This window comes from Buteo buteo, chromosome 7, assembly GCF_964188355.1.
Source record: "Buteo buteo chromosome 7, bButBut1.hap1.1, whole genome shotgun sequence".
Classification (NCBI taxonomy): domain Eukaryota; kingdom Metazoa; phylum Chordata; class Aves; order Accipitriformes; family Accipitridae; genus Buteo; species Buteo buteo.
The window spans coordinates 19,396,408-19,422,617 of record NC_134177.1 but is presented as its reverse complement, the minus strand read 5'-3'; the positions used below and the strand labels follow the sequence as shown (position 1 = coordinate 19,422,617).

Here is a 26,210-nt window from a genome sequence, read left to right as displayed (position 1 = left end):
CAGTAAGATCAGTGAGACACAAACTCCCACAGAATGTGGCCACTAGGAAGACAATGTTTTAGGATCCTGTTCCCTGAATCCCTGGTCATCACTTTCAAACACCTTAGCAAAATAGGTCCTATACACTTCATACAGCAGAAAGACTAGTTAAAACTAGCTATAACCTTTTACAGGAAGCAGCAGAGTTCCAACAGCTCCAGGAGGACCTGGGGGTCCTTTTTCTCCTGGATCCCCCTGTAAGAGTCCAACAATAAATTTTACTGATAAATATGCAGTGTGATAGCATGTAACTGAAAATTTCAATAATGGTGGGGACCTTGGAAACTTGATTTTGACGCTTTATAACATTTAAAACCAGGAAAAAGATTTAAAATAATCATTATCTTTCAGGATACCAGTGACTAAACAGTAATATACCTATTGCACATATCTGTTTGACTCTTCAGAACTTGTGACTGCTATATTTGATTTCATTCATTTATTGTAAAGACAAATCAATAACAGTAAATCAGTACCCATTTAATTGAGATGTTTTGATTTAACATCCAAGCTGTAATTATTTGCCTTAAAATTCTATACCAGAATTTGGAAATTACTTCTATTATGACAGACAAGCATTAAGAAAAGAGGTTTCACAGTCTGACAGATATTATCGATGGTTAAAACTCTTATAAGAAGCTTAAAACATCTGCATCAGAGAAACATAAAAGTGCATACTAATGGCAAGGAAAATCACTTCTGCTTGGAGGATTTCTGAATTAGCTTGGATTTTGATATTTAGAATTGCAAGTGAAGTGGACTTTAGGGAACTCTTTTATGTGGCAAACTGTATTAAGAGTTTTTGCTTTGTAGATGAGGAATCAACCCTGCTCTCTGCAGCAAATGGGAACTGAGAAAACAGGAATGTGAATGTGGGAACTGCGTAGTGAGGTTGCATTCCTAGGACTGGAGTTCAGGGCCTTTTAGGACACAGACAAGGAGAACTGGGACTGCAAAACTGGATACCCATTCTTACACAAGTAAAAACAAGTCATCCATGCTTCTTTCTGGGCTTTTTTTAAAAATTGATATCTCTATGATATTTAAACAGTTCTGAAGCTGTCACTGACTGGTCTCCTCTTGACCTTTGGCCTTTTGGCTGGCCCTTTTCCTTTGACTGTATCTTGAGGAGTGAAATAACATCTTTGTGTCATCTCTGGCTATTTTAAACAAGAATGTAAATTTGTCTTCCCTAATGACATAGAAGAGTCTTCTGTGTGGCAGGAAAGAAAAAATAAACCTAGCATTTTTCCTCTTCTGATAAACTTACAAAGTATTTTGAGATTTAAAATTAATTTAATGATTATAAAAAGTATCAAAGATTTGTACAATAGATGGATATGGCCCATGTCTTACATGACTTTCATGCTAATTTTAAAATGACACAACCAAACCACAAGAAAACTGAAGAGTCAATAAGCCAAGGTCAAAAATTTCAGTTCTTGGTATCTCCTTAAGTGACAAATTCCAGTGGTGGTCTCTGAAAATCTCTGTCTTTAGGCTGTTAGGTCTTATGACCCTCTTTGGATGGCAGCTTCGTACTTGCTGCGTTTTCACTGTTAGTACACTCCTACGTAGTGGCATATATATGTTTGGATAATTTTGTTGACTGATACTGTTTTCTCTTCCCATAAAAGTTTCAGCAGATTTGACTTGCCAACAGTTTATTAAAAAAAAAAAAAAGCCCAAAATGATCAACAGAAGCATATCTCTACTGTTTTCTGGAACTGGAGTCTTCTTAAAATGAAAGCTTATAATCACTTACCAGTTTTACTGAAATCCCTATTAAGCATTAAGCACTGTATTTGTTCTGTAAGTTTCTATAGCTTTATTATAACATCAATGGCCGAGAACATTTTGCACTGCCTGTAAAGACCATTTGTAATTTTAATGAGATTCATTCCATTAGTAGCAGAGGCAAATGGTCTCAGAGTGATTTCAACAGGACTCATATCCTCCCTTGTATTTTGTCTGAAGAAGGCATTCTGTGTTTTTTCATATTTATCACAGAATGGTTGAGGTTAGAAGGGACCTCTGGAGGTCATCTTGTCCAACCCTTCTGCTCAAGCAGGACCACCTAGAGCTGGTTGGCCAGGACCATGTCCAGACAGCTTTAGAATATCTACAAGGATGGAGACCAGTGCCAAGTAGAGGGCAAGGATCACCTCCCTTAGCCTGCTGGCAATACTTTTCCTAATGCAGTCCAGGGTATCATTAGCTGCCTTTGCAGCAAGGGCACGTTGCTGGCTTATGTTCGAGATCCACACAATGTTGCCAGTGTCCAGACTTAGGGATCAAAAGGTATGCCAATGATTCCTTGAAATCCATTCTTTGCTTTAAGCAACAGTTAACATTTTTTAAAAGATGAAATCTACTTTGAGTGCAACTGGTTTTTTTTTTCTAAGTCTCTCTCTTTCTCTTAAATCTGAATGTATCTTAGATTCTTTTTGAACATGTTTATTTCAGAAAAGCTATGTGAGGATGGGCTATTCTCAGGAGAATTTTTCATCATATTCTTGTTCCTCCAGTTTTTGTGATTTTTAGCAGATCATAAGCAACACCTGGTGAGGCCAGATGAACAGTTGATGCAGTCTAGGTACATCTGCACTTTTCAGGAATAATCAGATCTATACAACTGTTTCCCAAGCAAAACTACAGCATCTGTGCAATCATTCCAAATTTTGTGTATCTGTATGAGTTAACCTGATCTTTTTTTTAAAGTTGTGTCTATACTTGATTCATTTTCTTTTGCTCCACACATTAGCAATTGTAATTTCATCTTTCTGAAGCATTACTGCAGGTATTCAAACTTTTCCCTAGCATAATCTACCAACAATTAATTATTTTTTGCTTACTGTTTGTAGTGTTAATTGATAGCTTCTCAGGCTGTGGGCTAATCAATAGAGACTGAAGAATGCACTGTTCTGTCTATACAATGTCTTCTCTCAAGTTTGTTAATGATGCCCCCAACTAAAACAATATGCACATCAGGATGAGTACTTTTTAACAACACTTAAAAGTTTGATTCTACTTTTGAGGAGTAATGGACTGTAATGATTTATCTGTTTAAATAAGACATGCAGTGTTTCTGCCTAATTAGTATCTGAATGATCCCACATTGTTGTGAAGCTGATAATGGGCAAATTGGAGAAAAATGAACATCCATGGGCAATTTTTTTGTTTCACCCAAGTATGACTTCATAAATGAAATCTTGGCTGAAGGAAATGATCTAGCACTCTCCTGGCAGTCCTAACTTTGAAACAAGTAAGCCTGTGACTAAAACAGATGTTTTTATTGTACTTTTACTTATTTACTCCATGTGTTTGTCATTTCTCATTTGTAAACCTGCTTCTTGAAAATCTGTTTTACTTGTCTGCTTTCAACTGTGTCTTTAGTAGTATAGTACTTATAGCAAGTTTGGACCAGCCACAGTTTACTTCCTTTTGTCATCACAGTACATAGAGTGTGTTCCAATGTTAACCTTCAATTTGTAATAGAGGTGATTCTTGCTCAAATCTCTCGAGTGTCATTCTACTGACTTCACAGGTGCAACTAATTGTGCTTCAAGAAAAGTTACTGGTTTATATGCAGCTTTCCAAAAAGATTATTTCAGAGGGAAATAAACACTTTTTGACTTTTGTATTTCAGAATATTTAGAGCCAAGTTCATTAGTGTCAGAATTTCTGCAATATTGTTTTTGTCCTCTGTAGTGTCATAATAACTCTGATGAACTTTTTCAACCTTGTTGTCTCTACTGATGATCCTGTCACCCACCTTCTTCGACGCAGCATTTTACTCCTCTTGCTCATATACTGCTGACCACTTGGGCCCTATCCCAGTGACTCCCTAGACCTTCTACCTGGCTAGACTCAACTGCTGCTTTGCTCCTTCTATAGTAGCATCCAGAACTGGGTTTTCATTCTGAACGTGCTTTAGCATTGTAGATTCCATAGAAAATATAATAGTTCCCTTCATTCAAGTTTTTGTTGTTAGTCAGAATTACAATATGATCACCAGTTCTGCACCCTGCAAAAGAGAATTCCATAAATTTATATCCTGGAATGTCACTAGACTGGCACCTGGGTCTTCCAAAATTGTATTAAGCATCCCTTCCATGCTTTTCAGATGAATATTCTCATATTTTATTGCTCCCCAGATGTAACACCTACACTTCTAATCCCTAATGGAAAGCAGCATGTACTGTAAAATAAAAAATGGCTAGTGTTGTCTAAGTGAGCAAAAGTAGGAAATATTTAAACAAAGCTGGCGTGAAGGAGTCCAATTTCCATTCAGGTAAACATCTTGGAAAAGCTACTTATGTGAACAGGTTGAACTCATGCAAAGAGATTTTGGTAAGTCATGCAAACAAGTCCATCTGAATCAAATTTTGCCACCTCATTTGGTGCCAATTATCATACTAGTTCATAGATCAAAGTTTACAGGATCATACTGTTACCTAAATAGCAGGTTCCTTTACCTAACATACCTCTCTGGGGAATGCAGCTCAACCATGAATAACTTGCAGAGTACTACAATTCATGGATTCGATAGCTATACGAGCATAGTTAAAGGTAACTACTGGCAATTGGGATTAACCAATTCCTTCAGTACACAAAATGGAATTCCCACTCTCCTATGCACCAAGCAGGAATGTTTACTTACGTTGTTATTTACTACCACAGTGTTAAGTAACTGTGACTATCATGAAAACATTAAATCTTAAAAGTAATTATGACGGCATAAAATGAAATGGTCTGATAAGCAGGTACATTTGGGAGGAATCATTAGCATTTATATAGGGGAGTGTGTGTGCATGCGTGTTGTTTTTTTTACCTGTATGCCTGGGTAGCCAGGTTGTCCAGGAAAACCAGCAAATCCTGTTTCCCCCTGGAAAGGATCACATAAATATAATTGGATTAATCTGTTAAGATACTAATATAATTATTTGAACAAAACCCAGTAAGGCAGTCATACAATACTGTCATGTTGTAACAGCATCCGCAGTTTGTTTCAGAAAATTCACTGCGTTTGTATAAGAGATGGTATGTTTCATAGAATCTCTTCTGTTAAAAGAAACCATGACATGTATTGCCAGGTTATTTAGACAGTGGTCAGCGAATTCAGTGTAGCTGGGGCATAGAACTAGCTGGAATACATACCAGCAGACTCTAACAGACTGTCTGCTTAATACAACTGAAATCAGTTTGCTGCCTGCTGAGTGGCCATCTTAGGCAGCTGCTTTCCATGCAGTAATAGTTTATCAGCTCCTCTTCTTTTTTTATGATCTACTAATATACTCATCCATGCAGTATTCGAATGCTTTAGGTAGGCAGTGATAAAAACCAAAGTAAAAAGTAATTTTGCAGATAAAACAGTAGCCTGGAACATAACTCTAGATGCAAATATCTGTACATTAATATGATTTATGAATAGCATGATCACTACCTTAACTAGATTTGAAAATGAGCTGGAGAGAGGAGATCAGAAAAAGGGCAAGATGTAGATCTGTATACCTGTATCTGTTGTTCTTTACTCCAGTAAGATGTTTTAAGTTTGTAACTAACATTTAGCAGGCTTAACAGCAAAACTGGAATTTCTTGAGCCAGAAAGATGAACAAAACTTGCATATAATGCAAAATTACACAAACAATGTCTCCAGGGCAAACAAAGTTAACATGCTGTGTAACTTTCCTATCATGCCATATGCATGTCCCACTGGCTTCTCCTCCTGCTTGCAGCTTCAGATCCCATTAGCCAGTTTCAGCCAACTTTCAGAGTGGCAGAAATTCAAAGACAAAGAGTTCATACAACTTCTGTGGCAACAGGTAGCAGGAGAGAAAGGAAGGAATGCAATGTGAGCTATCAAGTATGTGGAAATTCCAAATCTCCACAAATCCACAGAAAACCAAATCTCACTGATCCCAGTGTTCAAGGAGCTGCTTATACTTTGTCTTCTTACCTTCATTCCAGGAAAACCTGCAGGTCCATAAGAACCAGGATTACCCTGATAAAAGCAAGAGGAATGTGAGCTAAAACAGTAAAAGCTTATTCAAAATTACACCTATTCAGAATTGCTGAGCAGTTAACATTCCTTAGATAATTATTACTTGGGTATTTCCCAGTAATATTATTATTCAGTATTGCTGAGCAGTTAGTATTCCTTAGATAATTATTACTTCGGGTATTTCCCCAAAACTTCGCAAAGTTTTTGCAAATATATGAGATGTGCATGAATTTGAACTACAGACAAAAGTAAACCAGACAGGTCTTCACTTTTTTTTTTTTTTTTTATCGTACTGCACCAAGCACAGCAGTGGACATGTTGCTCCATGTGAGCGCTGTTATGCAAATCAAACACAAGCTGCTATAAAAAATTGCCATCAGTACATATGGAGTATGTTAAAATTACTGTGTTAGTATTGTGCTACTCCAGAGAAGCTTTGTGCAGCTCTAAATATTTAGAGGGTAACCCTACAGATTTACTTTCTTTCCAAGGACACAAACTCTGTATGAGCTTATGTTTAAGTCTGAGACCCAGGTGAGATGAGTCCCAGGGCAGGACTTATAAATATTATATACAGAAAGTATGACAGATTATGTTTTAAAATCCTTAAAATCTTCCTTGGAAATGCAAACTTAAACTGCCAAATATATTATGAACCTAATTATAGTGAATTTGTGAAGTAATTTATTCTGCAACTTCCTTACCCGCAAGCCAGGGAATCCAGGAATGCCTTTTTCACCTTTTTCTCCTCTCCCAAGTACACCCTGGAGCATTCAAAATACTTCGTTTAAACAAGATGCTCAGTCAAGTGTGCCATAAATTTTATTTTTTGTGCATGTTTATTAAGTTATGTATATACTAGGTTGATGGATCTTGTTTCACTTGCTAGGCTCAGTCACTGGGGCTTACTTCATACAGCACCGCTAGCAGTGCCTATGTAGCTTCAATTATTCAAAGAACCTGCTATGGTCTCTTGTCCAAGTTTAATGTGCTTTCAGCAGTTTAATTTTTTAATTTTTTTTTTTAAATCTCTGGGCACCTTCTGGCATGCATCAGTCAATTTCTCAGTTCCTGCTTATAACTAACAAGGGTAATGTTATCTACATGGACAGCTAATACTGAAGCAAGCATATAAAGCCTGTATTTTTCAAATTAAACCAGATATAAAAAGATTGGTTTTGTCTCCTTTTCCAGCACTAAGTAACAGTGCTCCTTTTATGATGGAAAATTAATTTCTGAAAAAGTGCTAGACTTAGAACTCAGAAATGTGATGTTCAGGCTTCTCATTTCTTCTCTTCTGCCTACAAAGCTAAGTAAGTTTTTAACATATACTAGACTCGTTCTTCTGTCCTAATTATCTTCTGTTTTTCTGAGATCTAGTAGTTTCCTGCCTGTGGATTTTCTTTCTCCAAATCTATCAGGAATAAGGACTCCAGAATCTTTTTTGTGGCTGCTTCTGCTCAGCATCCAGGAACCCTTTACTTTACACCAATGTTTAAATTAATCCTGCTGACAGAAAGAAAAGAAAATGTAGAATAGATAGGAAAGAGCAACTCTTTCTCCAAACAGGTGGCTCTGCCTTCTCTACTCTTGAGGATATTCATAACGTGAAGTTAAAGTCTTTCCCTAACGTACTAAGGGAAACATATATTATGCCCCATTAAGAACACATAGAGATCTTCTCTATTTCTCTTCTTGAGAAAAAATAATCTGTGCTTCTATTTTCTTTGCAATCCCAGTCTGTTACATGTCAACAGCCCAACTAGAAACAACATTGACCTTTTGCTACCAGGCAACATTCAACAGGTACATATACAACAGAAAGGTTTTCCAAAGAGTTTTTAAATATTTTTGCTTTCACACTGATTTAGGTGGCGATTAAATTTCACAGCACAAATGCCGTTATTTCTTCCATCAACTTGTGCTTTAAAAGATTAACTTAATAAACACAGAAGTACTTTGCCAGTACCATGGAAAAAAAAAAGAAATAATCACATTACTTACTTTGGGTCCACGTGGCCCTCTGTATCCTGTTACCCCAGGTAGTCCTTTTTGGCCCTACATATACAAGGAAAGTTGTTGTGCATATTAATAGCCAGGACATGCCTGTGTGCTGTTTAACTTTTTTTAAGTCCTGTTCTGAATTACAACTGTTAAATAGTATTTTCTTAAGTACTGGGCCTGTTTTACTAGGCAGAAGAAAAACAAGACAGACAATTATGTACTGATTTTTATTTCTGTTAACGCTGTCAAACCAGCATAATGACTGTGGAGACAGATATATCTTTTCACTTGCAGGGACCTGCTAATCAGGGCTTTGGTTTTGGTCCTTTCCCTCTTCCTCATACACCTGTACATAGCAACCATTTGCATAATCAAAGCCTAAGATCCAATATGTGACATCTCCTGGTTCCCTGAGTTGAGGCTGCAGGGGCTGGCAATGCCAAATTCACCTTTTCCTTTGTGTATTTGAGCAAATCAGACTTGAGGATGTAGACACTCCAATATAGGGCTCCGTAATGCAATTTTTGTAACTCCTTTTTAAACGAACATTCTAATGTTTTAAGGTACAAAACTATGGCTACAGTAGGTGTGATATTGAATAAGTACAGTAAGTAACAGGAACTTGCATTAAAAACAGACAACAATATCACACTTAATTTTCATATTAAAAGAGCACCCTGGAAGGGGTAGTGTTGATAGTTCAAAACATTACATTGCACAAATCTCAAAGAGAATAATTACCAAAGACCTGAAAAATAAAAGTGTTAGTGAAGAGCCACAAAAGAGATTCAATAGCAGAGTAACCAACTTTACCTGAGATGCCTGAAATATGATTTGCTAAAATTACATCTCAGGATTGTACTTGCCAAATTGAGCAGTTAAATATGAAGACAAGTTAACACCTTTTCTCCTTTGAACAGCTGGGCTCCAGGAGGTCCAACTAACAGTGGTGACCCTGGTGGCCCAGGAAGTCCAATGTCACCCTGTAGAAGCCAAAGGAACAGCAAAGATACGTTCTATTCTATGCAGTGTTTCAGTGAGACTCAGCATCTTTTTCTGTTGTACTACAGCACTACATATTTCTGTACCCATTGAAGATGTACTTGTACTAATACCTATAGATAAATAAAGGTTTGTACTGAGACCTGTAAGCCTCTTCACTGTCTTCCCAGATAAGCAAGGTTGACGATCTTAATCCCCTCCTATTCTCCTCAGTTATTAAAAATAATGTTACTGCTAAGGAAATGAACGAGAACTCTGTACCCATGGCTTCTGCTCCGAGTCTGCTGTGGAGATTGTTACAGGATTGTCAAGTCTCTTGTGTGTACATATAGTCTCTTGTGTTCCAGACTGAAGCCTTCGAGCACAAGGCTTTGTGAATGTAAAGATGAAATTACTGATTTGCTATGGAAAGTTGTGCATGTTAGAAACTTGCACAAATTCTAAGAAGTGACTGGACAAATTTATAGAAGAAAAATCAAATATTCCACATTGGTTCTATAAGTACTGAGTATGCTAATAGGTGGATACTGGGAGAGAAACTATTATTATGTGTTTGTCCTCTTCTTACACCCTTTCCTTGGCATCTGTTGCTGGACATAGCAAGCGATGAGATTCGGTGACTGATCAGGTACAGCCACTGTTACTGGAGGGTACTGTTGTGGTTATTTAGGCAGTGTCTGTACAAAAGGTAATTGCTATGTAAATGCTAACTAACATATTGATTGTTGCTTTTCAAAACCTCCAGAATACATGTGATTCCTGTATGCAGCTCACTGAAGGAATCGCTTCTGCACAGAATTGATTCAATAACTTTTATTACTGCTTCCATTCTAACATGATTAGTGGGAGCACACAGCCACAAATGAATGGGTTCCAGGGAACCCAACAAGAGTCTATTATACTTCTAATTCTACAGCAATAATATGTTTAACAATATTTGTTTTCTTTAATAATATGTGTTTTCTTACCGGCTCCCCCTTTTGTCCATCCACTCCAATACCTGGATTTCCCTAATTGACAAAAAATATACGCCATTTGAAGATAAACAGAAAATGCTGACATTAGAATTTAATCAAGTAACTCATTTGAAAAACTTGGTAACAAATAACCATAAGGAACATTTCAAATATTTGTATAAATTACTCTATTATTTCACTAACAACTTCAGGAAAAGTCACTGCCTACCTGTTCACCTGGCAAACCAGGGTAACCTGGAATACCCTTTAAAAGAGAATAAAGACAAGTTACTATGTCTGATTTAGAGGCAGCTTTGCTGTGAAAATTACCTCATCTTGCCAGTAGCACCTAGAGGCAGAATTTCCTCTTGGGATGTACCTATCCCAAAGTGCAATTTACTGCACCTGGTCACTGCTTTCAGGAGAGCTGAACTCCGACTTCCCACTTTCCTGTCTCCCACAAGGTGGCCTTGGGGAAAGGGAAGAAGGAGAGCGCACCAGCAGCATTCCACCATGACCACAGACTGCCAGGATGAAACGTGTTCACACAGGCATGGGAAAGAACAACATATGCTCCAATTCCTGAACTTCCAAACTTGTAACTTAAAGCAAAACTCTCTCTTTTTATCATCTGCCTCAAAAATTATTTCTATTCACGTTAAGGCAAGTTCTAAAATTGGTAGACCAAAATTTATGTATATCCTGAAAATAACTGTGGTGATCTTACAGGCAAGCCTGGTTGGCCTGGGTATCCAGATGGGCCCGTTGTACCTCTTGACCCTCTAGGTCCCTGGAAAAGACGGCAAAAGGTCTGTTCGTGAAAATACCAAGAGCTTACCATTTTCTCCACAAAACTAGTCCCTCCAAAATGCCTGCATCACTTGGACTCAGTATACTGGCCAATGCATTCCACCCGTGGCCTGAAGCTTATACCATGTCTGAAACCTGTCACTAGAGCAGCTCAGCACCAGTTTCTGGATAATACTGTACAGATACTGGACAATGCACAGTTATATGTTATTAATGGATTGAAAAAACACTTTGTCAGTAATTGTGCAAGTGTGGGGGCTTCATACAGTTCATCAGTAAATACTGTTTTGAAGGGCATAAGAGGAACCCAAAGTCATTAAGAGTGTGAGTCAGCAAGAAAATTAAACTCTTTCTTCTTCTCACGTTTTTATGGCCAAAATATGGTAGTGTGCTACATGTTCTTGGGAGATCCGCCAGATAATGTTGAAGAATGTGTCACATCTCTATGCATCTTGAATTTAACAGAGAAAATATTCTGCAAACAGTGAGTACCAGGGCAACAACTGCTCAATGAACAGCTAATGCAGATGGGTATGGTCTGTTTCTTCTCCTTTTCAGCCAGCATGAACTGGTCACAGGGGCAGACTATAAGGACTCGATGTTTGTTAGACTCATTCAGGAATTTTGCTATTTAAGGCAGGCAGGGAGAAACCCCAATATTTCTTTATTGTACTAAGAAGGAAAACTTGAAAGATCTTCAGGACAAAAAGCATGCAGAGAACCCCCTCACTGTACTTACGGGCATGCCGGGGGGTCCAGGATCACCTCTGTCTCCCTGTAATGACAATGATTTAGCAAATGAATCATCATTACAAGCTTTGTTGTTGGTATTTTCTAACTTTATAGCTATTAAGATCACAAGCTATCTGTTCCAGTTGTATATTTGCTTTTAATCTTTTTTTGCACAAAGCTTTATTAAACAGTGAGGAGTTATGAGAACAATTACATTTGTCATACATGTTTTCCTACAAGACATGATTTTTTTTCACAATCAGATACTTACTGGAGGTCCTTTTCCAAAATGTGAAACATACACTGGATTTCCTTTTTCTCCTTTTTGTCCTGGATTTCCCTTCAAAGAAAAAAAGTCTTTTAAATGTGATCCACTCACTGATATCCAACATTTCTATGGAGACTGAACGACAATTTCTCAGGCTGTGCTTTTCTGGTGCCCATACATCCCTAGGTAATCCACTAGAACCACTACTACTGCATGAGCGTTTTGTAGTTCTTTTATCTAACAGGACCCTTAAAAGTAAAATTGCCTTCTGTACAGTTGAGCAAAAGAGCTCCTCACAGCTGCTGGACTCTTGCTCTGTTAGATGCTCCTTAGTTCTTGGGTACGTCAATATTCTACAATCTTCACAAATCTTACCTTAGTATCAAGTATATCAATATGCCCACCTTTTCTTTCAGTGAGTCAGTGGCTTTAAGTATTAGCACTCTGCTTTCTCCAGAAGTTCATGCTGTGATTTACAAGAATCTAGTGTGATTCTGCATACAGTTAAAAAGCTGAAAGTATGGACTGTTACATGCGTACTCTTCAACATTTCCATCTATCAGGATATATGTTTCACAGTCTATGAAAAAAATAATCTGATGCCTAAAGGCCCTGTTTTTTTAAAAAACTAAGTCCCTGTGGTACTTGCTGTGGAGTCCCTTATAAAACTTTGCCAATCTTAGCACACTCGAAACCTCAACCTGACTTAGCAGGAACAGATGATTGCTTTTGCAAATTTTAATTGTAACGCTCAAATGACTGTTAAGTGCATGATATGTACATATCTAAAGAATAGATATATTAAGACAGTATTTCTGAAGTTTTCTCACTTGAAATCTAAATGTACTGGATATCATTTAACCACTTAACTATTTATTTCAATAAAATGGGATACTGCTTTTCATGGAATTTAACCACTTTAAAACTGTACTGTTTTCCTGGTATTATACACTGGCTGCTCAAATCCTGAAGTCAGAATGAAACAAGAAAAGTACTTATCCCTGGAATGGTAGAATAAAAAGAAGAGTTACAGCTGTCTGCAGCTGCATATAGCTACAGTAGACTAGATGCAGATTACACGTCAAACAGCAGCTGCTAGGGAACACATTAAACACATCAGAAGTTGTATTTGGTTATTTTACATGTGCTCTCTTGCATGATAAAACGTCTTTATTAGATTCAATTTGTTACCTTCTACATGACTTAGGTAAGGGCTTACAAATAGAAACTACTTTTCCAATTTATTGGTGAGGTAAACAGATTCTACAAGGTAGCAGAAGTAAAGCTGATGAGTATGTACACTGTTAATTAAAATTACACAGAACAACATTATAAATAAGAATAACATTAAAATGTTAGCTGTAATATATAGTCAAGTTGGTCCTTGGTGCAACAAATTGATTTAGAAATAGGCAACATGCATAGAGAGGTTGGAATAGCATTCTTGCACACAAGCAAATATGGTTACTATGTCTGCTTTTTCTGGGTAGCTAAATTAATTTGCACTGGAATTTTAGTGTGCATATTCAAAGCTACATGCCTATTTTGTCTCCCATTCTTTGTAGGTTGTAAATACTTTTCTAGGCCTGTCAAAGAGCATGCTCCTGGAATTGGGAGGATTTATGCTGTAATTTGTCCTATGTCTCATTTTTCCTTTATGTCGTTTGGCCAATTATAAAAGGCAAAATTCTATTTTGAAAGCCATAATAAGAAAATACAGGTAAAATTAGAGTTTGAGCAGAAGTCATCTTACCATTTGGAGGGTTAATAGGTTACTTTAAGAGGTATAACAACTGAGGTTATTATCAAGTTTTTTAGCAGGTTGTGTATTTCATAGCATTTATTACAGATCCAAGACTGAAATTGTATGTTTTTTTCTAATTGCTGTATTTTTTACAACATCTTTCAACTCTGGCACCCACTGAACATTTTTTGATTCCCTATGGCTGAATCAGCATCTTATTTAGCTCCTACCAAACACATTTGACTTTTCATGTAAATTGCAGTTGTTTTTATTGTTTTAATTAGAAAATTCCAGGGACACTCTTAGACCAACTAATCAACTATTAATCATTCAGACCTAAAACTTGTTTCTATGGAAAGTCAAAGACTGGGGACTAGATCTGTTCAGCAAAATTTCTTTGGAGCTACAGTAATTTAGATCCCTTACTGACATGAATCTGTGTTTTATCTTCATTGGAAGAGCACTGCTAACACAACTATTTAAACAATTTTAAAATGCTTTCCATTTTAACAGCAAAAGTAAATGATATTAAAGTGCTAATTTTAAACATTTTAACTGAAATTATTTCTATTTATACAGATAAACACCCAGGCTAGATTAGGTGTGCACAGAGCAGTCATGAATAGGTATATGTAAAAAGTGGCACATATACTTGTGTGATCAACCACTAAAAATCTTCAAGTGTTACAGGACTTAAACTTGTTGTAACTTCCAGTTATTGCTAATTCACCTCAGCTATGTCCCTCCTATTAAGACTTTTTAGAAATTTCAAGTATTGATAAATGCTACGATGGCTTCAAGCTACTCCTTCTCAGTTGTACTTCGATGAAATGGTATTAGCTTTGGTGTGGGGTTACGTACTGGGGAAACAAAGCAGAATTTAACTCTCAAGGTAGACATATATACTTCAAGGATATAGGAACTTATTTCCCATTCAAGCTTAAACTTAATCTGTTAAGGCACCAAGTGTCCTTCACTCCCATTAACCTTAGTAAGAAGGCCTGGAAATTCATTGTGCAGTGTAAAGCTAGTGCCATAGTCTAAAACTCCTTTCATTTTAAGACCTGTTAGCTTGGGTGGGAAATGTACACATACAGTATTCATAGATGGTAGGAATGCCTTTCACGTACATAAGGACCTCTTGGTCCAACATAACCATTTTCGCCTGGAAATCCTGGATCTCCTCTTGAACCATTGCAGCCGTCTAAACCACGCCTGCCCCTGGGTCCTTCACTTCCTGGTAATCCCTGAAAGACAGTTTAATATTTATTAGAGATACACCATGATAAATAGGGAATTACTTTTTAAATTAACAGAACAGTTCAGAAACAAATATCTCAGATCTGAAACAGAGGGCATCTCACAGTGGTCCCAGCTTCATACTCTTTCCATTAGACATGTTTTCTATTGTGATCAATAGAAATTTTTTTGTGTATAGCAAATGATGCAAGTTATTTTATATCTTTTTCTTTGCACAGCAAATATAACAGGGACAGCACTGGTTAAGAGGGCCAGACCAAGCTCTTACTTGAGTCAAAAAGTAATGTGCTATCTTCTCAGAGAAAGCAGACTAGCCCTCTAACTATAACCTTTCTTGTGGCTGTAAAGAAAAGCTGAAGAAATATACAAAAGTCATCTCAAACAGCCTTGCATTTTTTAATTGATAGGATAAAACAAGGAAAAACCGGACACAGCTTGACTCAAGCACACAGTAATCACAAAGATTATGACTATACATTCAAGAATTGAGGAAGATCTTCTAACCTGGCAAGAACTAACCAATATCCAGATAGGGGTTAGTTCTACAGCAAATTAGACACGAAGCAACAGAAATAGTGAGACTTCCTTTGGAATGATCTTTCCACTGGAGGAAAAATTATTTTCACAGAATTAAACCTTTTTCTAAGGAACAAATAGTAATTTTGACCCCAATTTTTTTTTTTGGGGGGGGGGGGGTGGTGTCTGAAAAATCATCAGGAAGGTATCCTGGCTGTTTGCTGAAATGTTTTTGTCAATTTTACCTCCTTCCTGTCTTTAAGGTTCTTCATCCCAATTTGTGGACACTTTTTTAATTAACTTTTTTCATAAAAAGAATACACATTTCTTGGGAGTACTTCTTTTTTTGTGCTAAATTTTGGCCTGTGACCTCTACATTATACAGACATTCTGGCAATCATCCCATTGTCAAGTGTGGACAGCTGACAAGCAGATGCTAAGACACCCACTCAGTTTCTGGTTCTGTTTTCACTTTCAAAATTCAACATTTTAACTTTGTTTGATCCATATGAAACTAATAACAGCATAGGAATTCAGTTCTAATAAACAGCATTTTTCAAAATACTGTATCTAAGAGATAGTATCTTTCTTTCACCAGACCCATTTCCACGCTGAAGAAGACATTCAGAAAAATCTATAATCACATGCTTATAAAGATATATTTAGGACCCACTTTCCTTCTTCAGTCCCTATTCAGGTTAAAATTATTGGACACAGTGGTTTCTTTTATTTCCTGCAAAAGGATTACAAGCAAAAATCAGAATGTTTGAAACAAAAACAGTACATCATTTGAGATACTTTCAGAGATGTTAAGAATGTAGCAAGCAGAATACAGCCTGCTATAGAGCCTGAGAAAATAAACTCAATTGTTTTTAATCCTAGTACTGACACATACTACACGGACATGGGCTAGCCTCTACCTTCACTGCCCAACTCTTGCATGAAAATTATGTACTTACCTCATTGGGATTTTGTGGAGTTTATCAGTAATAAACACAGTTGAAGTTAACCTGGCTATTTTCAATTTTTGCAAAATATGTAATTCTGTAGGTGATATGGTATTAATAGGTATAAAGCCAAACAAATTTATCAAGTGTATTATTCTGTTAGAGGACTTGCTATGACTTTATAGAAACTGCAATTTTTATAAAGCAATATTCATTCAATACGTACAGGAACACCATCTAAACCAGGAAATCCTGGGACTCCAGTCGGGCCCTAAAGACAGGTGACATGAAAAAAACAAAGTTGCTGAGGTCATTAACTCTTAAAAAGAATGAAAAACAAGAATATGTGATACTATATAGCAAGAAATAAGAAACAGTCTTGTTGGTTTGAAATATGAATCAAAAGCTGTAATTGTCAGAAATAAATATCTGAAAAAAGATATATGGGCTTAGCAGGAGGCTAGTGCCAATAGCTACCCATGTAACAAATGGTACAGTACAGGACAAATGTCTAACTCATACTCACTCATACTCCAAAGATTACAAAATGACAGAGAAGGGAATGTTGCCTATAACTTACAAAACAAATCTGTACGTAATTTCACAGCCCTGCTCCTGTTTTGATAATACCAGCAGCACAATTTCTATTTACAGTGCTTACATTTCAGGTGTGCTAGATACTGATATTAGTGATTTCAGTCATCCACTGAGATCAATGAAATTAGACCATTAAAACTAATATAAATTACCAAGAGCCAAGCACAGGGATTGTACAGCTATGAAAGATATGGACCTGAACTGCAATTTATACTCCGTAAGTGGTAATAAAATTCTGTTTAGTGTACAGCACTTTTAAAAGCACCATACTCCTCCCTCTAGTTCCACATTCCTCCCACAGCCCTCTTTGAGGTTAAGGAGGATGACATGGTATACAACAATCAGAGACAAGATCTGTTTCATTTTATTTTATGTCTTCTGACAAGTCTCATTTTGCAATCCACAGCAAAAAGTCCCCAAAACATTTTTTCAAGAAAGCTGTAATTAATTTTAGTGAGAATGGTGTGTGAGCAAGAGTATAGTTTGGCAAATGATTTTTGATCATTCAGGTTCTGTTTCACTTGCCAATATTTAACATTACATACTACGTCAATGGTGTTTCCTACCTTATCACCTTTTTCTCCAGCTGGCCCAGGCTGCCCATTCTCACCTCTCCGTCCTTTTTCCCCTGGCAGACCAGCTGGTCCTGTAGATCCCAAGGACCCAATCGGACCTTGAGCTCCCAGCTCACCAGGCTGACCCTGAAAAGAGTCCAAAGAAGTTGAATGACTACTGCTGTAAATCTCGCAGCAGGCAGCATTTCGGAGATGACTGTATGGATAAAACAAGGCTTAACAATGTATACATACTCATGATTCAAAACAGTTTGTTGACAGCCTGCAGATCTGTTCCATACATTAGATGCTATAGGAACATGACCCTCAAATTTAACAACTTGCTCAAGGCAATAATTTCTTTTCACCTTCATCAGGTTTCCAGCAGCACCTCTCTGAGATGCCTGGGATAAACTGCAAGTCTTCCTGGCTCTACCAATGTAAGTAGTACGTTCTGCAAGAATAAGACTCCACTGAGCATCATATTTTTGCCACCAGAGAAGTGATAGCTCATTTTAGACAAAGGCACTTTGTACACAGTCAGAACAAATCAAGAGAGTTTCCTCTTTCTTTTAAGTCACACTATATGCTAATTATCTTAAGTATTTCTAGCTCACATATCTTTCATCACCATTCTCAGATATTAATGCCTTATTTAAAAGTTGTGAAGTTCCCTGCAGAGAAAAATGATAGTTACTGGCCAACATATTTGCATAAAGTATCAATTTTAACAGATTGTGTTACAATGGTTTGGGAGGTTGCAGAATGCCATTTATCTATATATAGCTCTAAATTGAGTATCTGTATCTACAGTGCCATACAGACCGTCTCCATGGATTTCTACTAACTTTTGCAAGGTAATATATATTCTCCTGAAGTAAAAATACTTCCCATGCCAACTCGATTTTTCAGTCTGTAGCATTGGTGTGGAGTTGTTTTGGATTTGTTGCAGGTTTTGTTCTGTGCTGCTAAACAACTATTAAATCAGAGATTCAAAGTGCTGAATAAAGCAAGCTTTCTAATCAGACTTCACACATGAGCTGTCTACACTTTCACCCCACAAAATCTACGTATTTACAGGTCTCTATTTCTCCTACTCATCTTTTTCATTCTGCATTGTTATCTTTGTTTAGCTATAACTTGTTTTGCTTCCCAACTGAAGTGTTTTGCTTTCTTCTCAGAATTCATCAAATCAATTATACCACATTATTAAAAAAGAGAGCAAAATGGAGCCCTATGCATTCCCAAGAAAAGCATATGGCTCTAAGACCACTTGAGGGCAGCAAAGGATATTTCAGTACAACCTCCATTCTCAGACATGACAGACCATATGTTTATTTCTATGAATGGATTGAAGGAAAAAAAAATGACAGAAATCAAAGGTGATTTTAAGCAGATAGGTTAGCTTCAGGAGTCAAATTATGTTGAAGCAACAGAATTGAACTGCATGCTTCTCAGTGTAAACATTTCAATGACTGAAACTGTCCAAAGAACATCTTATCTTGTGCATTACAAGCAAGGACCTAAATCTCTTTTTATTCTCTATTTGTCTTTTAAAATATGTCAGTAAAATCAGCGTGATTTGACAGTCAGACATGAAGTGAAGAAATGTATGGTACACATCATCCAATCAAACCAGCAAAGAAACAGAGTAATGAGAAGGTAACTTACTACATGCTTGGAACAGGAAATACTATAGGCTTATGCTCTACTGGAGGTAGGACTGGATCACCACTGGCCTGAAGCTATGAACAGGAATTTAGTCCAGAAGCTAGGAAAATAAGGCCTGCACTTAGAAATAAGGACTACCTGAAAAAGTATCCTCATACAATTCATGTTCCATTTGTCTTTACTGGCCCCTCCCACTTAAACCTTGGTCCTGCTTCCAGTGAAGTCACTGGCAAAAATTCCAGGGCAGAATCAGTATGTTGTCTTCAGCAACAGTTACAATTTTCTTGATACCATAATTTAAGCAGTGTAAAATATTATGCAAATTAAGGGCTACTAGTCTTAAAATCTGCTGATTCTGCATCCTTGTTAACAATGAATGGACAGCCAGGATTCTGGGTGTTTGAGTATTTGCTTGGATGAACAATTGTAGCCTGTCTATTGGCAGTGCCTTGCGCGTTCTCAGTTGCAAAACCAAATTTATTCATTTAGTACTCTTAAAGCAGCTATTACACCCTTTAAATACTTGATAAAAAAAAGACTGGATGACCATTTTAATTAAAGCATAATTTTGAGTATAAGAAAAGTGAAATGAATGAGACTAATAATATAGTAAAATACAACTGTTTGAACCATCCACTCTGCTGGAAGCAGTACGTTTTATTAGTACACTGAAATAGCTGTTACCATGCAAAATGCAACAACCATCAGCAGGAAAAAAAATGCATAGATGTTTCTCACTAATACTCCAATGCCTTTGTCTTAACAATGCATTTTGTTGACAAGTTTCTGCAGCAACTTTAATATTTTCAATTCATAGTGTGTACACTCTGCATTCATGAGTTGAAAGAGAAAATTTTCAAATCATGTTATATCCTTTGGACAGTTGAATAGACGTGATTTTTATAGTACTCAAAAAAAAGCTAAGACACTGTATGAATTCTGTGGTAAATATCCATCATAATTAACCAATAAACACTTCTAGGATGTGTAGTCCTTTAGGCTGATAAAATGTCTTCATTAGTTGCTACCCTGTGAATTTAATTGACTCCACAGTTTATGTCTTCGGTAGGAGGCAGTGAAGTCATAAAACAGAGTCACTGAATCCAGAATTCACAATAGGTTTGACAGCTGATACAACTTTAGCATGCCATGTGAAGCTGGTGGATTGTCTCTCTTTCTTTCAGCTCAAAGACTGATAATGACTGGGAGCTTTGTTAAGACCAAACTGATACCATGTCATAACATCTATTATCACATCTATTATTTGTGCCCATCCAATGTGACTACCACAGCATTACAGTCTCAGGACAGCTGTACAAATAAAGAGGATGAAGGTAGTCATGCTCATGTGGAAATGACAAATTAGCTCAGTTAAAATGAACAGAATATTATGCCTGCTCTGCCATCTGATGCCAATAAATTCCTTTAGGATTTCAATGCCTTGTTAATTGTCTAGGTCAGGAACTACCCATGCCAAGACTATGGTCTGTTATTTTAGCATATCCTGGGCTTGACCTGCAGTAAGAAACTGACTTTTGACAAAACAAGACTATATTTTTTTTAATTAAGTATGCTTCCTAAGACTAAGACTGCAAATACTTGAGAATCATGCAGCAAAGCATTTAATACTGTTTGCAAAAGGCAATGGCCAAGGTTATTTGGAATTACTTTTTTTCATTGCCTGAGACACTGATTTTTAGAGGGCCCTGAGCATGTAATTGTCTGAAAGCACAATGTTTTAAAGGAGTCTTAATTGGAAATCAAAAATCTAGTTCATGCTAATACAGTGAATTCTGTCTTGCTTCTCATTATCAATAAAGTCAAAAGAAGTCCAGTTATTGCCTTCAATTAGGACAGTACCCTATGTTACAAGCTATGTGGATGTACCAGTGATATGTGAAATGCATTTACTTCACTTCACATGAACAAAAATGAAAATGCCCAGCAACTCCACAGAATCAGACTGTAGGCAAATAATATAGTGCCGTTTTTCATTCTGCACTAGACTCTGGCTTGTTACCAGTCCTTCTCATTTTACCAGGAGCAAGACAGAGAAAGGGAGGAAAGTAGAGCAGTTTGGGGGCAAGGAAGGAGTGCACACAAAGGCATTTGCAGACAGATGTTTTCTTTTGTAATTTGCTTAGTGAGGTGGGAGCATCTGCTGCTACTCTAAGCTCCACCCAAGTCCTCTCCCCTTTTCGAAGAGCAGGTCTATCACACAGCAAAGCCACAGCTTCCAGGGCTCATAGGGGTGTCCATTCTGGAAAGTTTCCACTCCTCCACTGTAACTGTGTAGGACTGGGACCAAAACCATTTTCACTGTAAGTCAAGGCTCCAAAATAAACCTTCTAAATATTAACTCTATCAAGATGAGAAAATCTGAGAAAGCACACAACTTGGCATTAAATCCACTTTCTTGTCCTTAATAGAGCAATTTTTCCTGTGACTGTGGGTTAAGCAGTGAGTGAGGGTCAGACTAGTATATGGCATGGACTTTATTCTCAGTTTGTTCAGAAACAGTAGATCGCATAACTACTTTTCAGTATTAAATAACTTGTTTTTTATAGTCAGATTTTGAGCCAAATTAAATGCAATAGTAAGTCTTAGTGCTTGACTTTTCTCAGCATCTGGATCATGCTGCAAACTACTGGAAAATTCTATGTTCTTTCATGATATTTTTCAATGATCCAATATGCTACAAGAACATAGTACCTGATGATGGCGCTTAGTATTCACAGTGATACTTCAATGAAGCACAACAAATTCCACTGAAATGCTGGAAATATTTTTCACAGTTTACTTTGTTTTGTGTTTTAACCCTGTGGAACCAAGAAAAGAAGAAGTATCCTTTAAGCCAGTGGGTGTCACTACTGTGTTAAACCACTGAACAATACATAATTTGGCACTGAAACTCTAAGAAACACTGTTAATGCTTGAAAGCAGAGAGCTGCAAATAGAGCATTTTAGACCACAAATAATTAGCTAATAGAATAAAATTAACTTTTGCTTTGATTCATTTTAGTGAAACAAGTCACTGGTTGGCAATTTTTGGTTGATTCAAATATATGAAAAAGAATGATTTTGTAGAGTTTTGTCTTGTCTGATGTGGAAAAGCTTGCCAATCTGCAGCAACTGAGAAAAACACTATTTTTAGTGTGGTGGGACAGGGGAACCAAAAGTATTGAGGAAAGAAAGATGCTCAAGAACAAAAGAAGGAATAATTTAACAAGATCAAAACTTTTGAAAAATTTGGAAATATGTCTAATATGAGAAATGCTAATTTACAGATGCTGTAGCTGAACATTGTATATGAAGAACAGCCTCAAAGAGACCTTACAGTGAGGAGAATGGAGTGATCCTGTTCCTATTCCACATTCCAGTAAGGAGGCTCCATTCCCTACCAGTACAAATCCTAACTTCTAGAGCCAGAGAACTGCCTACTGCTCTGCCCAGCTATAAAAAAAAGTGTGATCTGCTTCAGATATAGATTTAGGGGGCCTCATGAATAACCGGTCTCAGGAATCTTCTATTTTAAAACTGTATCATAGCTAATACACTGTGAAAAATTATCAACTAGTATGAGGCAAATAGTGGGAGAGATCTGGGTTTCATCAGATGCTAGTGTGCATACATCTTTTACAGTGGATTCAACTAAGCACATGTATTTGAGATCAAATAGATTGATTTTATGTTTTCATTTCCTGAGTGTGCAGCTTGAAAATTCAAATACAAGTGCTGGATATTCCATGTGAATGACAGACTGCCATTGCATACTGACATGCAAAAAAGTGTTATTTAATAAATGCCTCTTACTCCCCAAACCAAACAGAATTTGCACAGTTTCCCAGTTAGTGAATCTTAACTATGTTTACGCTGTGCTGTAAATTGGACTCAGTTAACCCACAAGATCTACTAGGGAGATATTACAAGAGAAGTGATGCCAGAAGACAGACCTACTATAGAGTTAACCATTCTTACCCTACTGCCCTGAAGTATACATCAGCTGACTTTCTAACTTACCTGTGACAACCAACAGTCTTAGCATCTCTTGTGAATGCTTATTCCTTACACCTCATATGCCAGAAAATGTGAGACCTTTCTCTCAGTTTTCTGTCTGCTAGGGTCTCTCCTACACTAGTATGAAAATAGGCCACTCGCTTCATCTGCAAAAGAACGAACGTTGGTCTTGCTGAGTTATATTTATTGTTCACTTTGCTCCAGGCATTTCACATGATCTCATAGAAGCTAGATCAGGTTGGGTCATGAATAGACGCTTGCTTTCTAAATCTACTTAACTCTATAAACAAAGCCAAAGGAATTGAATGGGATCAAACTCCGGGGTCGGCACAGGACAGGTTTACAATTGGTCAGTGCTAACTGCAAACATTTTTTTAACTATCTAAATTCTGTTAGAGCAGCCAGCATTTTTGAGGCCTCTGATACAACACTGCAAGAGTTATCAAGGAAGCAACTTCCCAAGTTAGAGAAAGAGGAGGAAATGGAGGAAAGGTTTCACTGTTTATTGGACATATCAGGAGAAAATTAAAATCATGGACTTTATATGAGACCAAAGAGGAAGAAGGGAAAAAAATCTGAAACAATGAAGTTGCTCTTTGCCTCTGATTAAAAACATTGACTGCTACTGCCTACTAGAAGACCCTGAGTGGGATAGAAGAGGCAGGAGAAAGTCTCAGTTGTTCCAGACTGGCACTAAAAATCATGTTGGATGCTTACTAGCATGTATACCTTCACTAATGACTTTCTCCCCTCATCTGTTCTATAGTTCTTAAATGAATATGTACAGTAGCACACAGTATGCACAGAGATTTAACGGCACATTTTAAGGGTGTCCTATGGAAGAAAGAGTCCTTTTGAGTTGTGACATGAGATCAAGAGATAAACAGTATAATATAAAACTAATTCCAACAAGCCTGTAATCCCAATTAAACAGAAGTCGAACCTTCATTGTGATGTGGACAACTGTAATGATATCAGAATGGGATATACTGCTAGAAATAGTGACTAGAATGTTTTTCAGACAGTGATTTCTTGCTAATGAATAGTAACACAAATCTATTTATAGCACAGAGTTATCTAAGGTTGAAAGAAAAAACGACAGGTACACAAGCTCCTCTAAAACCCAATACAGCAACCAATGCATAAGTATACTGGGTTTATATAAATATTAAATAAAAGTTCAGCTATTTGCTTCTACTTTTCTTCCAACTTGCCCAATTTCAATATATTCAAGTATGGCCATGGCAGTTTCCCTTTTCTTACTCCCATGGTCATCTTTTCTCTAGCTAAAAGCTCAATTATCTTGTCCACTTACAATGAAGAAGGCTTCCTATGTTGACATTTAAAAGATTTTCAAGTGGCCAACTAGAAGGCAAAGTCTTAATTCCCGTTGCATTCACAGTCAGCTGCACAGTTTTCTTACACTGTCCTGGTAACCACAGCTTTAACTAATCATACTTAGACTGCATTCAAAAAAGTGGATAGATAGAAAGAAAGGTCATTATGCCAAAGACAGTAGGGCAAGATTTGAGGTCCTACTTTCCTATGGAAACTTCAGAGTATACTACACTCCGGACAGCCATTCTACTTAACTCATAAATGTAAATATATTTAGGAGTTTAATTTTAGGTGTCTATTCTCTTATTACCCTAGGTTTTTTACTATTTTAGTGGAGAGACATTAAGGATAAGGGCTACAGTTATGTCATATGCAGCTTACAATGTTTTTAGTTTTACAAAATGTGAACACACTTCACTTGTCACTAGTAAATACAAATAAACAAAGCTGATTTATATCAGCTCTAAGACTTTTGTTCTACTGTAATTTTAGTAGAAATCTTTGTTATGGATTGACTATAAGTCTGCTCCAAACATAGAAATAACCTATTTGTTCACTTTGCTAGCTAACTGTCCAGTGGGCAATGCTTCCACTGAAAGTCTAAAAAGGAAGGTACCATTCTAAAATCTGTAAAACAGCAATGTCATCAAATACCTCTCATAGTGTTTTACATGTAAACAAAAGTCCCTCAAATGAAACTAGCAACAATATTTTCCTCACAGTCTGCTGACAAAGTGAAATCCTTATCAGATGGGCACACCTTAACTTTGAAACTATACAACTGCTGTTTTATCAGCAGATAGATATTCTGACTTCTCTAAAAATCTTCTTTTCACCAGTGTGTGGAGAAAGATGTAGGGAAGTGACCATTAGCAATGCGTGAAACAAACTGCTTAGGTCCTTATTCAGATGTTAAACTATCACTTGCAAGTTGGACCTATGACATCTATCTAGCACAAAGTCTACATTATGATACAATGAGTGTCTTTCCTATGGATAATAATTCCTATACATTCCACCAGGTGTATTACAAATAATGCACTTTGCTAAATAGCTTCTCCCCCAGTGCACTTTTTAGGGGAGGTAACATTCCATTGAAACTGGAACTCTATTTGGAAGTATTCAGCCAACAACAAAGATTCAGAATAACATATGAATGGTCATGTTCCAGCTAGTCTAATGAAGAATTTGGTTGCAGTTCTTGGAAGACTTTCAATAACATGTTTAATCAATTCATAATAGGTCTGACCTTGTGTGTTTCTAACAGAGATGATACCTTAGCAGTACAACGAGACAGTTTGCCCTTGCTTCCCTGTAAATCTTAGATTACCATGTTCAATGGAAGACCATGAAGGGAATACCCTACATCTGACTCCCTGTGGTAAAAAAGATTAAAACATAAAAATAAAAAATAGGTGGACTGGTCTAAGTATATCAATGTAACTCAATACATATACTGATGTAGCTCACTCAGATGCCGCCTTTCTCATTCAGCCTCTGCAGAAGTCCCTGATATTGCAGTTGGTTTAGCAGAGCTGAATAAAGACTTGTTAACTTTGAGGGCTGCTGTAAGGTTGGCTTTCCAGCTGGGCTAGATGAGATTATTGTACGACTGCCTTTTGCCAGCAAGTACATGAATTTTCTAGAATCTTTTTGTGCTTTCAGCAAATGTTTGCTGAGGGGGCCAGCTCATCCTTAATTTTGACAGCTAGCCTGTGCTAAATAGTGAAAAAGGAACAAATATGGTGCT

The 26,210-nt window shown here is 37.0% G+C and overlaps 1 protein-coding gene across 1 annotated transcript in view; it reads right to left on the bottom strand.

Moving 5' to 3' along the window:
• Positions 1-26,210, bottom strand: part of COL4A4 (collagen type IV alpha 4 chain) — a 71,934-nt gene that overhangs the window by 38,736 nt on the left and 6,988 nt on the right. Inside the window, exons 4-17 of the mRNA XM_075031838.1 lie at positions 17,447-17,581; positions 16,510-16,554; positions 14,691-14,807; positions 11,820-11,888; positions 11,556-11,591; positions 10,734-10,796; positions 10,236-10,271; positions 10,019-10,060; positions 8,951-9,031; positions 8,049-8,102; positions 6,749-6,808; positions 6,000-6,044; positions 4,874-4,927; positions 165-234 (exon numbers count right to left, since the gene is read on the bottom strand). Coding sequence (XP_074887939.1) covers positions 165-234; positions 4,874-4,927; positions 6,000-6,044; positions 6,749-6,808; positions 8,049-8,102; positions 8,951-9,031; positions 10,019-10,060; positions 10,236-10,271; positions 10,734-10,796; positions 11,556-11,591; positions 11,820-11,888; positions 14,691-14,807; positions 16,510-16,554; positions 17,447-17,581 — 907 coding nt within the window. The remainder of the gene's footprint in view (positions 1-164; positions 235-4,873; positions 4,928-5,999; positions 6,045-6,748; positions 6,809-8,048; positions 8,103-8,950; positions 9,032-10,018; positions 10,061-10,235; positions 10,272-10,733; positions 10,797-11,555; positions 11,592-11,819; positions 11,889-14,690; positions 14,808-16,509; positions 16,555-17,446; positions 17,582-26,210) is intronic.